This window comes from Cydia strobilella, chromosome 4, assembly GCF_947568885.1.
Source record: "Cydia strobilella chromosome 4, ilCydStro3.1, whole genome shotgun sequence".
NCBI lineage: Eukaryota > Metazoa > Arthropoda > Insecta > Lepidoptera > Tortricidae > Cydia > Cydia strobilella.
The window spans coordinates 9,156,618-9,173,982 of NC_086044.1; the positions used below are offsets into that span (position 1 = coordinate 9,156,618).

Genomic DNA, 17,365 nt, shown 5'->3' on the forward strand with positions numbered 1-17,365 from the left:
ATCCAGGCGCTGTACTTACTCTAGCTGCTGTAATTGATTCCACGCAAACGAAGTCGCGGGCAAAAGCTAGTCATACATAAAAGTAAGAATTATCAAAATATAAGCTGTTAATAAAATGATCCTTACATGTAATAGTAATTTTAAATTTATATAGATAATTATAGGCATGACTATATATGTACTACAAAAGTACCACAGAATTGATTATGTAGAGACAGACTTCATATCGTCCACTTAACGAGCCAATGGACGCCAGGCGCTCCTTTTGTCCGAAGGCGGCCACCATTCCGGCCACCTACCATCACTCTGCCTGGCAACATGTACCGCCCAAATCCATTTTAATCTGGTAATGACGTTTCCCACGTCTTGCACCTTAGAGTGAAGTACCTCCATTTTAATCTGGTAATGACGTTTCCCACGTCTAGCACCATAGAGTGAAGTCGTATCTCGAAATTCCTTAGTCGGTTTTGAAGCTTAATACAGAGCATGGCACGCTCCATGGCTCTTTGCGCCTTTTTGTCAGCTAAATATAATAAATACTAACCATCCAACAAGGTGAACAGCGCGGTTTCTCGGTTGGTAATACACCGATATACTTTTGCTAAATGCAAATAAGGATTACAGAATTGTTTTTAAATAAGTTTTCGGGGTTGTCGTTAATTTCATGCTGGACAATAAAATAAATATATATAAATATATAGAAATTATCAAATATGGGTTCTGTTTAAAAAAAAATTCGGATGCCTTTATTGTAATTCATCATATGTAGGTAGTTGTCTTCGGTTTAAGTTTTTGTTGAAGTTCCGTTTGGTGACGTTTCGGTCTCTGGGTTATGATAGGTATTAATATACACATAGTATAGAATTATAACACATTTATTTTGGTAAATGTACATTTATTTTATAGTTTACAACCCTGCTGTTTCTTAGTAGATTGTTGACGGTTACAAAGTAAGTTTCAATGACATTACTCCTCTGTGATTATTGACTGAAATAAGCTTATGCTTAATAACTTTAATTACCTATCTTATACTTAACGACTAAATGAAATCACAGAGAATATTATATGGCCTGAATTCAAACTAATCACGCCGCGACCCGGATAAAACGGCAAGAAGGCTCTTCGACATAGAGTCTTACTAGGTATGGTATGAATTTTCTCAAATTATTTTTACGCCTAAGACCCTAACTTGTTAAACAAATTCCATTGTTTCTTTTATGCGAGCGGTCGGCCATTGTGTCTGAGCGCGTGCCAAAGCAACAATGTCGTTTAAATACCGGCTGTAGCGCTCGCCTACATTGAGGTGGTCGATGGTCCTACATTACCAAAACATGTTACATGTACTTAGATTTGAACCTTAAACCCACCACGATACAGCCGCTTTTTAAACGACATTGTTGCTGTGGCACGCGCATAGACACAATGGCCGACCGCTCGCACAAAATAAACAATGGCTTTTGTTTAACAGATTAAGGTCTCAGGCGTAAAAATCATCTGAGAAGATTCACATCCATCCATTTTGGATATAAGGGACCATAACTAGCATCAAAATTCCTGTTTTTAACCTGTAACCAACTACATAATAGGCAATTGGTATAAAAAATATATAATTTAAAGCGGTTATCAAAATAGACATACCTATACATAATTTATTGATTAAGTACCTTCTTCATTCATTGAGCAACAGTAGTAAGTGCTCTTCATTTAAGGTACTATTCATCATCATCATCATCATGTCAGCCGATAGACGTCCACTGCTGAACATAGGCCTCCCCCAAGGCTCGCCATTCCGACCGATCCTGTGTCGCTCGCATCCACCGAATTCCCGCGACCTTCACCAGGTCGTCGCTCCATCTCGTTGGAGGCCTACCAGCAGTTCATCTTCCGGTACGCGGACGCTACTCCAGAACCTTACGGCCCCACTGGCCATCAGTTCTGCGAGCAATGTGCCCCGCCCACTGCCACTTAAGGTTTGCAATTCTGCGACCCTAGTTCTACTGCGGATATCATCATTTCTGACTCTATTAGGTACTGCTAGCTAACTTTAACCGGTTACCAATAAAAAAAACTAGGTACACGATAACAAAACGACAAAAGAACATGAAATGTAAATCTATATTTACCTTTTATGTTATACCGATAAATAATATTTTTTATCGTTCTCTTCTTTAAATATCTGAAAATGCTAGAGTCGAACCTAGCTAACTCTGCATCGCATTTGCAATGACAAAGTGTGGCAATGTCATCATTAATGTCAAATTTATCTCAAAATGTGTTGTTTAGAAAGACACTCCCTCATTTTGTTCTATTCAAGTCGGTGCAAAGTTAGCTTAGAAGGACTAGAAGAGCCACGTAGTAGTCACATCCCATACAAAATGAGACTTAACGCAAACGCGTCACGTCACGCTATCGAATGAAATTTACACTAGGGGTACTAAGGAGGTGCGATTCACGCATTTCGTGCGTAAACAGTACATCACTTCGATGAGGTGAGGTCGCGCATTGCTCAACTAAAATGTCTATTATAATAAATAATATATTGTAGGTACCAAAAATATCCTATAGTTCTCGGGTCCGCATCCGAATAATTATAAATTATAATATTACCAATAATATATGATTACGAGGACCATATATATAAATGAATCAATAAATGCATGACAACTTTTTTATAGTGATATTTTGTGATCTAATCATAAATGTGACGAAGGATATCGTGATATTGTTATTTTTTACATAGAGATATAATTACTTATATATTATTTTATTATCAAGAACGCGTGGTTTATACAAGCCTTACAGATTAGTTAATACGATCATTTGAGACAAAATAATATGGACTGTTGCTTGCCTCATCACGCTGTCGCGTAGGGTGACTCCTATAGTTATTGGCCACTACATAGTAATTGGGTGGCCAATTAGGAGTGGTCCTAACAAATCAAAAAGAACCAAGCGAATAGAAGTCTTATTGTTAACAGCGGCCAATTACTATGTAGTGGCCAATAACTGCAGCAGTCACCCTAGTCGCTTTAGTTAGGACCATGGGTAAAGTAATATTAAATATTGAATTTTTAAATCCATAAATAATTTTTGACGCCTTAACGCAGGACCATTAAATTACATTAGTTATATCACAAACCCGGTGCAATGGTGATTTCTCAAAGATGATTGAAATAAATACTTAATATATTATACAGTTTACACTTAACATACTTTAAGGCCTATTTTAAGCTTAAATCACAAACATTGGACATCGCAGCTTAGCGAAGATGATTTTATTAACAGATACATTATATTCCTTAAACTACTCTTTGAATAAACAAGCATTGGAATAATTTTAAGTGAGTTTTCACTAAAATGTAGAACCCTGTTACTAAAAATATTGATCCACAATAGAAACAGGTTAACAATCAATTACCTACTTGAGTAGCTCTTCATTAGTTGAATTAGGCACTAATTTCATATATCTACACATTTATACACAAATATGAAAAAGCATGCAAGTATTTGCTATATAAACGCAAATTGGACTTGTATTGTATGCGTCAACAGATATTTATCAGTGCGTCAATATACTTACACTACTTAAATAAAGACAGCATTACAGATATACAAAATGGAAGTATGAACAAATAAAACTTGAAAACGGCTATTCGATTTTTTGTTTGACAATTTATAAATGCATAGTTCTTGTTATTAGCTTCTAATTCTTCAGTTATAATATCATGAATGAAGATAGTTTACACGAATACATCACCATAAAGTAAATGTGGTTCATTTCATCTTTTGCCAAAAAACCATACGAACCACAAAATAAGGTTACAGTTTAGTCTCCTATGAAATTATGCTATGTAGGTATTGCAGCCGTAGTTCTTTAGAGTTATTGTTCTAAAATAATGAATTAACCGCTACGAAATGTATTTTGACAGATTATTAATAATGTGACCGAGGACCTTGGCGGGAGCGCAGGGCGTTGTCGGTCCGAGGCGGGATGCTGGCGCACAGGTTCGCACGCTGCAGTGCCCAAGTGAAGCTCACTCTATTTCGAGCTTATTGTCAAAGTTTTTATACGTGTGGCCTGTGGGCCAGTTTCAGGCTGAAGACCTACAATACCCTGCGTATCCAATATAATAATATTTTCAGGATGCTGTTTGGGCTTCCTCGATTTTGCAGCGCCTCTGGAATGTTTGCCGATGCTAGCGTAGAGGACTTTTATGCCATAATAAGGAAGAAGACGGCATCTGTGGTGCTGCGGATGAGGGGGAGCTCAAATAGCATCCTGAGAATGATTGCCGAAAGGTGGGACTCGGATATCCTCCGCCGATATACCGACCTTCATGTCGTACGACCTAGGAAATAAGTATTTATATGTTTTTATGTAATAGGTAGTTTACTAATGTAGTTTTATAAGTGTCTTGTAACTAACAATTTATGGATCTCAGCTATCTGAAAATAAATAATTTTTATTTTTATTATTTATTTTATTAAATAAATATCATGCCTGCCATATGATATGACAACATGTTACATCGGTATAGTATTTTAGATTTTATACAATCGTGATATAATAGACAGCTTTTCAGAAGCTTCGTTGCCTAAGTGAGGTACGAGAGTAAAAAGCTTGATTATTTCACTATTGTATATAATACTTTTTCTACGAGTCATCTAAAATAATACTTTTTTTTACTATAAAACCTAAATAACTAATGAAAATTGGTACTACAAAAAATGTAGTGAAAAAGACTTCAACGCGCGACTATTGTTGCCCGTTTAGACTTTTCTATGGGGGCGCGGCGGCACGTGATTGGTAATTTTTTTTTATAGTTGACTACAGCGTATCGAAATGAATATTATAGTTGAGATGGGAGCCCATACATGAAAAGTACGTAATTATAGTTTGGTATACGAAATCTTAATTCAACCATTACAGGCGACGAGTAGAAAAAATCCTTTTTTAAGCTCTTAAATTAAGTACATACCTATGTACCTAAAGTTATATATTAAAAACTATTAGGAAACGAAAGTCTACAATCTCCGTTTGGAACTATCAGGTAAAAATACCTATGTATGGTAGCCAGAACTACAAGGATTTTATCAGTTTCCATTGGATTTCGTATGCGCAGGAGATCAGAAGTTGGCGAAGAGTTTCAGTTCGTCAGGGTCAAGCGCTCGCGCCGCCTTCCAGTCCGTCTCGGTGTACTCGTCGAAGTTGGACGTGTCGCCCTCGTACGACACCGTCGGCATGATGGGAGGCTGCACATAAACAATATGGTTGGAGACATTGATTTCTAAAATGTTATAAATAACTTTGCCGCTACTTGGTTCGCGTGGAATTTTATCTTGGTTATTGAATTATATTCACTTTCAAATTACTTCTAACCCCTTTAGACTAGACTAGATTTTATAAGTATGCGATACCTATAATGCTATAATATGTAATGCAATCATAAATAATATAATGATTAATGATATAGTGAAACATGGACTCGTCATATAAAAAAAAATAAGTAGGTGATGTTAATTAATTACCTGCATTTTCTTCATGAACACATCGGCCCAATCGATATTCTTGAACCATCTGTGTCTTTTTACGTCTTCTGAACCGCACTGCAATATAAAAAGAAAACAAAAATTTTGTACAAACTAAGAAAGATTTCCAAAAGTCATAAATCAAGTCAGCTGTATTGATTTTTTATAAATCACTGCCACAGTTTCGGGCTCAGTTACGACTAAAGGAATTAGAGCATCATTGTTTATCGGGACACTTGCCTCGTAAATAAGAATAAAATGGGTGACTTCGAAGCGACGTATTATGCCACTACTATTATACTATTTATAAGAATGCGCCTATTGAGGACGTTATGTTATGACACACTAGTCACAGCCATGGTATAATAATATACTCGTCACAGCTGAGTCGTCTTGCTTGCACGAGTGCATGGTATAATAATTATGCACGAGTGATAATATTATCTTGGCCATTTTTTGCTTCCTTTTTTCTATTTTTAGGGTTCCGAACCCAAAGGTTAAAAACGGGACCCTATTACTCCGCTGTCCGTCTGTCTGTCTGTCACCAGGCTGTATCTCATGAACCATGATAGCTAGACAGTTGAAATTTTCTTAGATGATGTATATCTGTTGCCGCTATAACAACAAATACTAAAAAGTACGGAACCCTCGGTGCGCGAGTCCGAATCGCACTTGGCCGGATTTTTTAACTACTTTAATTTAATTAAAATATTTATATTTTTTTACAAAATCATTACATTTTTTGGTATTTTTTTAATAGTTAGGTGTCATGTCCAACAGTAATAATACTCTCATCATTAAATGTAGCCTCAACCTAACCGCCTGTTGTCGCTTCGCGTGGTTTATTGAACACGTTTTGAGTTGTGCAAGTCATCGGGATGGCTTCCTTGCCGATGGCTAGCTCACATATCTAGATTGACCGGGTAGGAACATGGTACGCGTATTTGAGTCGAGATAGTCAGTGGTGGTGGCGACCTGGCGACTGTTTAATGTCGCCGCTAATCGCCTGATGGATGGCTTTCTAAACATCGTGGCGACACGGCGACATCGCGGTGACGCGTAACCAGCCCGTGGCAAAAAGCTCGGAGAAAACAAATCACTAGAAACTGCAGCCGATTCCAAACTAACGATCATCGGACTTCACTCGATGGGAATAGAATGATCTAATTACATTGACTTGGTATATTGAAAGTTTTTCTTCGGAATTGAGTGTGTTTCCGGTTGGTGTTTACACTGAGCTTACTACATATCTAAATGATATTTTCCATTGGTTTTTATGTGAGACGTTCCATTTTATTCAAGAACCATGAAAGTGGTGAGAAGAGGATTTACAAAAACGGTTGTTAATAAATGAAATTATTCGTAAAATTTTCAACAATTTCCTGTTTTTTTATTGAAATAGGTATATAGCTCATGTATGCGAATTTAATATAATTCTTTTGAGAATAAAGATTTCTTTAAACTGAAGTATTCAAAAATTTTGGATTCATTATTATAGTTCTTGTCAATTTTATTATAAAGATAAGGGATTAGCAGACCCTTTGTTCCAAAACAATATTATGGAGAAAGTAATAAATTTCATATAAAATTATAAACTGCAAAATAGATGTCATAATATGCTTATGCTAAAGAAAAAAAAAAGTAAAATATTTATTAAAATAGTTTAAATGGTTCCCTAGTTATTATAAAATTATTCAAATTTTTGGGAAGTATTTGTTTCGATTTTTTGGTAATTTTTAACTCTAATGAATGGTTTTACTAAAATTGACTTTCAAAAACATCTTATTGAGGAGTTCAATTAAGAGACGACGTTATTGCTTTTATGTTATGTAATGTTATCAATCCCAAATGTTTATCTTTTCATGTGTATTTAAGTACTTTAGGTATTACTTGTGCAATATTTCATTTATCAGAATACTACTGCTGCCACTAGGTAACTTGTTTGACACTAGGTCGATTTGTGTAAGATTGTATTAAAACGATTTTTCAAATACATATTATATTTTTTTGTAATTTTAATAAAAACATACGTGAAAAAATATTGTTTCATTTAGGTACTCGTAGAAGTTAGTATTCTAATATGAAATTAGTTTCCATGGATTAATTACAAATGCCAGGTTTATAAACGTGACATTTGGACTAATATCCACTGTACCAAGACGTCCAAGACCTTGTACAGATGAGTCTTTAATCAACCTTTAAAAAACTCCTACAGACAAGTTGTCAAGTGTAAGATTAGAAGTTATATATGGAATCGGCTGGAGAGCAGCCAACATCATAGCTCCGAAAAAAAAATATTTTTAGTGCACATGAACCCGAGTTTCACATGAAAGTACAAAACATACAAAAGACAACACTCTAACATCTTTCTGCGTATTATACAGCGATAATCCTCGTAACGCATATGTAATTTAAAACAACGGCGGGTCAAGCGCAAGGCTAGATATTTTCCGCCCAATGTAAACACGCGTCTGTGTACACAGCAATGATGATTATACCACTTCAATATTGATTTCTGAACGATTTTCTTCATATCTGTAATGTTGCTGTCTTCAGGCTTTCTATACTCACCATTTCATTTATGTAAGGTTATATTTGATTTCATTGCAGTCACATCCATTACAAAACAGGGTAGCTATATCAAAAGATTTGAATGTTGGAATATACAGTTTACTACGACTTACAATATTTCGCAACCGAATTACGACGGCTACAGTTATTTTTAACCGACTTCTTTACCCAGAAGGAGGAGGTTCTGTATTTATTCGGTTGTGGCTATGTTTTTTTTAATGTATGTTCACCGATCACTCCGAGACCCGTGGTCCATTTGAATAATTATTTTTTGTTCGAAACGAACTACCTCCAAGGTGGTCCTACATTAATCTGGTGCAGTTCTGATGATGGGATCCATGAGGAATTGAGGGAACTCCTCAATTTTTAAAGGTATGATGATTTGGGTTGTTTTCTTAAGCAACTGGAGCATTTTCTCTCGAAAATCACCAATTTGATGGATGGATGATGTTGATTGTTTTGATGATAATGATGATGATTTATTAAATGTAGTATGGTCAGCGATTACTCCAGCACCCGTGATCCGATTTGAGTAATTATTTTTTGTCTGAAGAGAGTTACCTCCAAGGTGTTTCCGTAATATTATTGGTTCTGATCTGATGAAGGAATTTATGAGGATCTGAGGGAGCTCCTAAATTTTTAAAGGCACTATATGGTGATTTCGGTGTTTTCTAAAGTAACTCAAGCATTTGGTTCCGATAACCACCAATTTGATGTAGTGTAAGTGTAACTGTAGCCCTGTAGCCCTGTTGTAAACTCATGGGAGTTTGACACCACATATTCGCTAACGCCTTTGTAACTTACTTTTTATAGTGGTGATGAAGACCATAGACGAAATGTGGGACTTCCCTCGTATAATTGGGTGTATTATGATTTTTGATGGGTCGGGGAATGTCGGTTGAAGGGTTGGTGGTTCAGGGTCGAGGGGTTCATTGATAAGGGGTTGATGTGCTGTGAGGTTGAGTGATCGAGGTGTTGAGGGATTGGGTCAGTGTCGGGGCGGAGAATGGATTTAGTGTAGTGACAGGAATGATTTCCCAGACGGACTCGAGGAAAATCCTGATTATTAGTAAAGTTTACGAATTTAGTGTTGAACATGATTATGTTTTTCATTCATGCGTTACGCTCTTAACAATACCTTAAATATAAAAATGGAAAAATAAAAACTTAAAAAAAAAAGAAAACCGACTTCAAAAAGGATGAAATAAAATATTATCCTTTTTAAGTATATGCGTTATCAACTTATATTAGTGCAGTTGTAATGGGATTTATAGCCATACCTAATGCTGATTATTTTTGACTGGTATTCTTACTATTTGGCTTGGCACCGACTTCAAACATATCAGTTGGTAACGCATATACTTAAAAAAGGATAATGTAATTGAAGGTATTAACGCCCCCCTTAAGGCAATTTTAGAATCGACCAAAGTTTTTAAGTATACAGGTTGCCCTCAAATATACTTTTCCATTTTTATATGCTAATATTATTTTATAAAAGGTAATTACTAAGTTACCTGTACCTAAATAAAGGATTATGATGTAAAACATATTTTTTGAAGTTACTGAGTCGATTGTTGCTATTGCCGACCCATAGCTATTACCGATCGTGATAAGAGAAAGGTATGTGCCCAGCAGTGATACGTATATTCCTAAGCTGGTGTGGTGACATAGTTTCCATAGTGGATTAATTTGAAAATTTCAAATATTTTTTTAGGGATATTAAAATTTTCTATTTCCTATATGAATGAAAATTTTCCAGAATTTTCTAGGAACTTTCACGCTTTGCTTAGTTTGGGAAGATTAATCTGGGTCAGTTTGAGTGTGTGTATTTATAATAATAGGTATCTGTCATGTCACAAAAGTAAGTATGACATGAAATTACCTATATATCTACGATCGGTAATAGCTTCTTATGGTTGCTATTACCGATTTCTATGAGTCGGTGATAAAATATGTAAGTACGAACATAAAATGCATTACCGACTCATACAAAAATATTATTTTTATTTAATTGACCTTGTACTACAAACCAGTTTGTAATTATGTAACATAAAAAAATATAAGCACATGTACGCAGTTTCAATGAATGTTGTTACTACACACCATCGGTGCTCCAAAAATATCATACCTGTGGGTAATTTTACAACGCTAAAATAAGAAAACTAGATAATAATGTGTATGTCGGTAATGTCGGTGTCGGTGTCGGTGTCGGATTTTTAAAAAGACAAATTGTTTGCGTTTAACCGGGTCCATAAAAATACATGTGTATTGGTATGTTATAATAATATAAAAGAACGAAAAACTAAACATTACGTTGTGGCCGTTACCGACTTACGGATCGTTGATAGCTGCTGCAACTAAAAGTGGTGAAGCTATCACCGTCCTATTTTAATTTAAAGTTTTAAGGTTTTAAAAGTCATTTTTTAGATAAATTGTGATGTAAAAACAAGACCAGCGCTGTAGCATATACCTATATGTTAGAGCATATGCTGAGTGGTGTCCATTTGTAGCCTCTATAGCAGCATCAATATTGTAATTATTGCATGTTAGTATAAGCTACTTGTAATTTACGTGTTAGTGTATAAGATCTTCTTCTTTTTAAATTTGTATGGTGCTGTATGTAGATTTTTACAATAAACGTTTTCTATTCTATTCTATTCATAATTTACAATTGAATGAATACATTTAGTAATAAAAAGTAAAGTACAGTGGTCAATTATGTTAATAAATGTCTTAAACAGAAAAGTCACGTTCTTACTTGAAAGTACAAGCGCCAGTATGACATAACCTGCGTCCACTGCGTCTACTGAACCTGCGTGATTTGCATATTTTATATTTTTTTCGAACTACCACTCAAAATAACGTTAAACTACTCGATACCCAACGAACAAACGCTTGTCTCTATATCTCTATAATCTACCTACCGCTGAAATGATTCTGGCAACGAAAACATATCTAATTACTTAAATAGATCGGTAATACCTGCAGATTTTCGAGGGGTCGTTGATAGCTGCGTTTACCTTAATATTTTATTTCATCCTTTTTAAAGTCGGTTTTTTTGTGTAAAAAGTTTTTACTGTAGACGATTTTGTTAACAGTTTTATGTGATAAATTACCTTCATATTTCCAAGTCTCTTAGTTCTGTCTTGTACGAGTAGTTTCTTTATAATGTCCTTCGCAACGGGGTCGAGGTGCCGTGGCCACTCCACCCGTCCGTTGAGGATTTTCTCATAGATGCCGAAGGGGTTCTCATCGTAGAACGGTGGGTAACCAACTAGCATCTCGTAAATGAGTACGCCTGAAAATAACCGACAAAAGCACATTATAACGCGCTCATAAACACTTGAATCCAATCTACTAAAATAACATTGACATTAAATCATAAATGTATGGAAGTATGGCGTACGTAGTATATTACCTTTATAAAAAATTAACTTAATAAATGATTACAATGATTCAACCTTTAATTGTTGCACTTAAATAGTACTGCCTTATTTTATTAACGACAAGACACATTGCACGTAAGTAAATTATTTTAATAAACTGCTTTCCAGCTCCATCATCTGAGTATAGATAGGATCTAAGGGAATATATCACAACACTAAATAATAGTAATGTAAACACCGCATTAAACCGTCGGTGGCAGCAGACAAGAGTCGTAAATGAATATTATATTTTATGTATCCACAGCGCGACGAGTGAATTGCGACGAACGATCGATCTCAACGCCTACAATACAAATCAAAATGAGTTTCAGCTTCGTGCACACGCACAGGGTCACTGCCAACTAGACGAAGAAGCCGTTTCTCCTTCTAGCACAATCGGATTAGGACTAACCTCGAAATCTCTAGAACAGTCCTGAAATTTGGTATGTATGTTAATTAAAGGTCTCTTTTTCATGTCCACACTATTTGACATTTAGGGACCTCGAGGAACCGCCACCATCTTGGAAAATGTGTACAAGCTTAGAGAAATTTGCATTTTACTCGGAATCTCACGATTACTCTACAACACGTCGAACGTGGTTCGCGGTAGGCCCTCTGCATTAGGGCGTCGTTGTGGCCGCCGCTGTATCCTGTCAATTTCCTTGATAAAATGTGTGACGGAATTAACATCATTCTATCTAGGAAATCGACAGATACAGCGTCGGCAACAACGACGCCGCACTTATTATTGCTAACTGAATCCTGTTTTATAGATTTCGAAAGTTGCAGTTACTTTCTTAAGTTTTGATTAGTTTACGCATGCTACATTTCTTGGGACTTTGTTTATTAATTATGCGGCTTTGTGTTTCTTTTAGTAGGGCCAAAATTTACATAATCGCAACGGTGATCTAAAGTTGTATTTTAATTATGCAGTTATCTAGACATTAATCGCGGAAACACAAGCATAAAACCGGCTCCGCATCAGTTTCCGACTTTTTATATTAGGCCTATATTATTATGAAAATGTCATTTTCATTAGTAAATTTCTACAAAACCGGCCAATGCGTGTCGGACAACGCATAAAGGAGGGTTCCGTACGTTCATTCTATGTAAAAATGCCATGCAAGCTTTGCGTAATAGCGTATATAGAGGCGGTACTTAAGTTGTTTTAATAATAAGCAGTTTTTTTTTTGGAAAAGCTCATTAACTGACCAATCGAACAGGTCTAAGTAATTATATGCATTTTGTAGTCTATTTTATTATTGTCAAATATAATTTTGTTTGGTTCATCTAACTTGAACAGTTTACAAAATGTGACACTTTCAATGATACGCAGATTACTTTACATTATCTTGAATAACTCGAAAACAAAAGAAGATCGAGGACCGATATTAAGGTAGAGTGTTCTTAGGTCCTGCCAGTACATCACCTGAAAGAATGACCAAATCCGTCGTTGGGGGCACTTCTTGTTCGCTTAGCATGCTAGACCCTTCTTAATTTAACTTTATTTTCTTATTGATCTAGTGTGAGGGCTAGTTAATCAAAAATCAAATTGTATTATTTGTAAGTAAAACTGACTCGCGCTTGTTTGTGTGTGTGTGTGTCTTTTATTTTTATTTTAGTTTTGAAAACCCATTATTATTCACAACGACGGGACTTAATCGCGTAAAATTAGGTTTATAATCGTGAGTTTAAATAAGTGAAAACCCATCCCTCAGAATTTTTTGCTTTGTTGCGACGGAACGCTAAAAATAACTAAACAAAGCTAAAACTTCTGGTAACTATATATACATTATGTAGATGGTGGTCTTCGCAAAGTTTGAAATGTCAAATGTCACTTGTCACTTCAATGACTGACAGCTGTTCTTATTCTTTTGGACCACCATCAACAGAGGCGCCAACTGGTGAGCAAAAAAATGATAGCCCTCATTGGGAAGGGTACCGCCGTGGCGAGGTGGCCTAGGGGTTCATGGCGTTAGCCGCGATAGCTAAAGACGCCGGTTCGAATCCGGCCTTCAACACTGGAGGGCTTCGTCACTTTTTCTTTAATATATGATATCTATTACAATTTTTAATTTATATATAGTAGTGTGACTAATTAAAAAAACACAAATCAAAATATTTAATAAAATAATTTGATTTGTTCCCAAACTTGTTCATGTAAAAAGTACCTAAACAAAAAATTTCACTGATATTACATATATCTAACTGCCAATTCAGTCTATATATCTGATAATTGACAGTCCAGTAAGTTTCGTGGGTATTGGATTCTTTCTCTTGAAATTATGGTCAATCTAGAAGAACTGTACTGTAAACTGTAAACCTACTGTAATTTCTCTAGTACTAAGTAATTCCCTATGGCCGAAAGCGATGTTCCAAGATAGTGGAATATTTTGTGGAAGCGGGTTAGAGCTGAAGGTATGTTTATAATATTATATTATTTTTCTTTAAAAAACTACCGCTAGAAAGTCTGGTTGAGGGAATCATTCCAGCATAAGCTAGTTCTCTAGGAGAGATCGATTTAAGAAAGTAAAAGCCCGCTGAGTCACAAAATCTTAGAGAGGTCACGAGAATGTTTAAATGTGGCAGTAAAACTGTTTAAAAATATCTTGAAGATAATGGGCATCGGCAAACGTTCAAGAAAAGTTAAGCCCACTGTCTCCAAAAATAAAAATAAAAAGTCTGAAAATGCGGTGCGGGTACGTCATTCGGTCAAAAATGTAAAAAAACAGCTGTCTGGGTCATTCCTGAGAGTGTAAAATTTGCGCGTCCAGGGGCAAAACGTACCCGAAACATTAAAATAACTGGGCATATCAATTTTTTTTCATTACCCTACTACGTACCTATTCTAACTGGCGCACGAGTATTTTTGGTTGATGTAATTATAATAATAATTAGTGAAATAAATTATTAAAGAGCCGAAATCTGACTACCCTGTAGCGTCCACTGCCCATCTTTTGAACAAACTTCCTCGAAAAAAACTAAGAATTTTTCTGAGTTAAATTGTTAGCAGATTAGTTAATGATTGGTTAAAAATATATGGTTCTTATATTAATAGAAGCTTTAAAAAAAGACGTTTAAAAATGTGTTTAGAGCTTCACTACCATTCCCTTGTCGATTTGGTTAAATTTTTTATAAATAAAAATCGCCAAGGGAATGAGATGAATAATCCAATTCTCAAGAATGACCCTTTTGCATTATGGGATTTATGGGGGAATGAGGACTAATATGTCACTTGTCACTTAAAATGGAAATACATGGCAAGGTAACTAGGTATTATTTTGAGAACACCAATGTTCCAACGGACGAGAATGTGACATATGTCGAGCATACGAAGTTTCCTAAAAAAGTTTTCTTAAGGAAGATAAAATTGTAACTAAAAAAATGACAACATTTGTGTTTTGTGACACCGATGGCTTCAAAGTACCATAACTGCCGTTAAAATCTCGCATTTGAGTAAACTTTATCTTGCATGTAACGTATTACATTATTAAAGAACATGAAAATTTATAAAATAATAACCATTATGTTTTTATTTAATACGACATTGAATTGTGTCCAGATTCCAGTCCGCATACGCTAGGACAACAGCTGCTGCTGCGTGGCTGTTGATGGCAGTTTACTTGAAATAATGACACGTTCTCTAGCGATTAGTACTCGGCTAGAGAAGTAATTTTAGCGTAGGTAGATATATGTTTTCTGTTATATAAGTTATATTATATACAATAAAACTAATTTATAATGCAGTGACTAGTGATACACCAAGAGAACATATGTACCTATAATTTAGTGTAGGTACTACTTAGATACTGCATAGGTGCCTGTGCCTGTAAACTCAGCCAGCAATCGTTCAACAATAATCAAATCACACTGTCACATATTTACTCGCATGGAACTAACAATATATCACCCAAACACTTACCTACTGGTTCAATTCGTTTCCTAAACCAACAGAGTTTATAAATAAACCTTACCTATCAAAACTTGTAAGTGAAGTTTATGTAGGTACGTAGGTAGTCATATGAACTCGAAAGTCGTACGATTGGATTACCCTAAGAAAATACACATTCAAAACATATCTTTTAAATAACTTACCTAATGCCCACCAGTCCACAGCCTTATTATGCCCTTTGCTCTGTATGATTTCCGGCGCCAAATATTCCGGAGTGCCGCAGAGCGTCCACGTTCGGTCCATGAGCTTCTTCGCGAACCCGAAGTCCGTGATCTTCAGATGCCCGTCCTTCGCCAGTAGCAGATTCTCGGGCTTCAGGTCGCGGTACACGATGTTCCGCGCGTGAAGATACTCCAAAGCTGATACTATCTCCGCGGCATAAAAATTACCTGCAAATATATATATTTTAATTTGACACTACTAACGTAATAAACAAGATTGACTTTCTTTATGGACCAATTAAGCTAAAAAGTGGGTATACCTACCTACATTAATCAACGGGCAATAAATTTAAATGATACAGAAAAAGTCTTCATTTACTTTATTAATAACAGATTTTGAACCACTTTCATATGTAGCACCTTTCTCTGATACTACGTGAAACCGGAAATCAGATATATATCCAAAAACTGGTCGTAACATCTTACGGACACCTAGAAGTCTACATAGATAATATAATATAAGTATATACCTATTTTTAACTCGTAATAAGTCAGAAGGTGGCATGTCTAATTAGCATGATTATAAGGCCATAAATGTTAATATGATGCATAGCATTATCAATCCAACCCAAAAAGTATGACTGTCAAATCTGTCAATAAAATTAGAAAGCGTGTATTTCGTTTGACCTTTAACTTCGTAATCTTTTGTTTCTTTTAAACCTTTCCAATATCATATTACTTGATGGAAACATTCTGCAGTTATCGCTATAAATAATAGGCTTGTACTTTTCCTATCTCTGACGGACAGAGAGATTTATTGTTTTCTGAAAGTGAACTATTATCACAGTTCGGATATGTGGGATTTTAATAAATCGTAAAAAATTGGCTAGCTAGTCGGTGTAATAGTGAGAGTAAGTAGAAATCATTTTTATTTTGGGTGTTAGAAGTCAGCACTGGAGCGGGTGTTGCCGTCACCAGTATTATTAGTATTAGTGTCGGCCCGACACGACAGTGCCACAGGGAAGCTCTGTCACTTTTGCGGTAGCATCGACACAGCGGATTATTTACTATACGCGCCAACATGTAGTGACAAACGAACTATTGGCTTTAATTTATGGATCCTGAAACTCGGAGCAGACATTTTATTGCTATATAGGTATAGAAAATTCATATTCATCCAGTCAAGTTTGTAAAACGTAATAAGTCACAAGTCACGTGATCGTGAGTTTTAAACTATTTTCATGATAAAATAGGATTTAAAAGTAAATTCGATTTAAGAAGTACATGGAAAAAGTTTGTACAATCGAGGACATTGGCGGTTAACCACCTTAAGGGTAAAAATCGATTAAACGTCTTGCAGACGGTCAGGCGATATCATAAAAGCACTTAAAAATGTAGGTGTTAAAAAAAAGGTTAGCTCAGGTAAAGTCTATTGCAGCCCATTGTCTTGTGACGGTTGGTATTTGCAAACTAAGATAAGGAATCCAAAATGCATCTTAATTGGTTATCTTTATGGAGAGGCGAAGCTTAGCCGAAACAACAACAACTAATAAACTGTCCTTACTACCTATTGTTTGTCTCATTACCTGCTTTTACCCTTTCCATTATTAAGATAAACAATCCTAAATGAATCGTAATTGGTTATCTCTATGAGAGGCGGAAATTTGCTCGCTCGTAAGGATCGAGGTAAAAAAAAACTGAAGTGGTTCACCGGGAATGTCCCCGAT

The 17,365-nt window shown here is 35.6% G+C and overlaps 1 protein-coding gene across 1 annotated transcript in view; it reads right to left on the reverse strand.

The window, feature by feature from the left end:
- Window positions 1-874: 874 nt before the first annotated feature.
- Window positions 875-17,365, reverse strand: part of LOC134741000 (cAMP-dependent protein kinase catalytic subunit 3) — a 58,804-nt gene continuing 42,313 nt past the window's right edge. The window contains exons 4-7 of the mRNA XM_063673719.1: window positions 15,621-15,866; window positions 11,217-11,398; window positions 5,530-5,607; window positions 875-5,253 (exon numbers count right to left, since the gene is read on the reverse strand). Of these exons, the coding sequence (XP_063529789.1) occupies window positions 5,128-5,253; window positions 5,530-5,607; window positions 11,217-11,398; window positions 15,621-15,866 (632 nt within the window). The 3' untranslated portion in view covers window positions 875-5,127. The remainder of the gene's footprint in view (window positions 5,254-5,529; window positions 5,608-11,216; window positions 11,399-15,620; window positions 15,867-17,365) is intronic.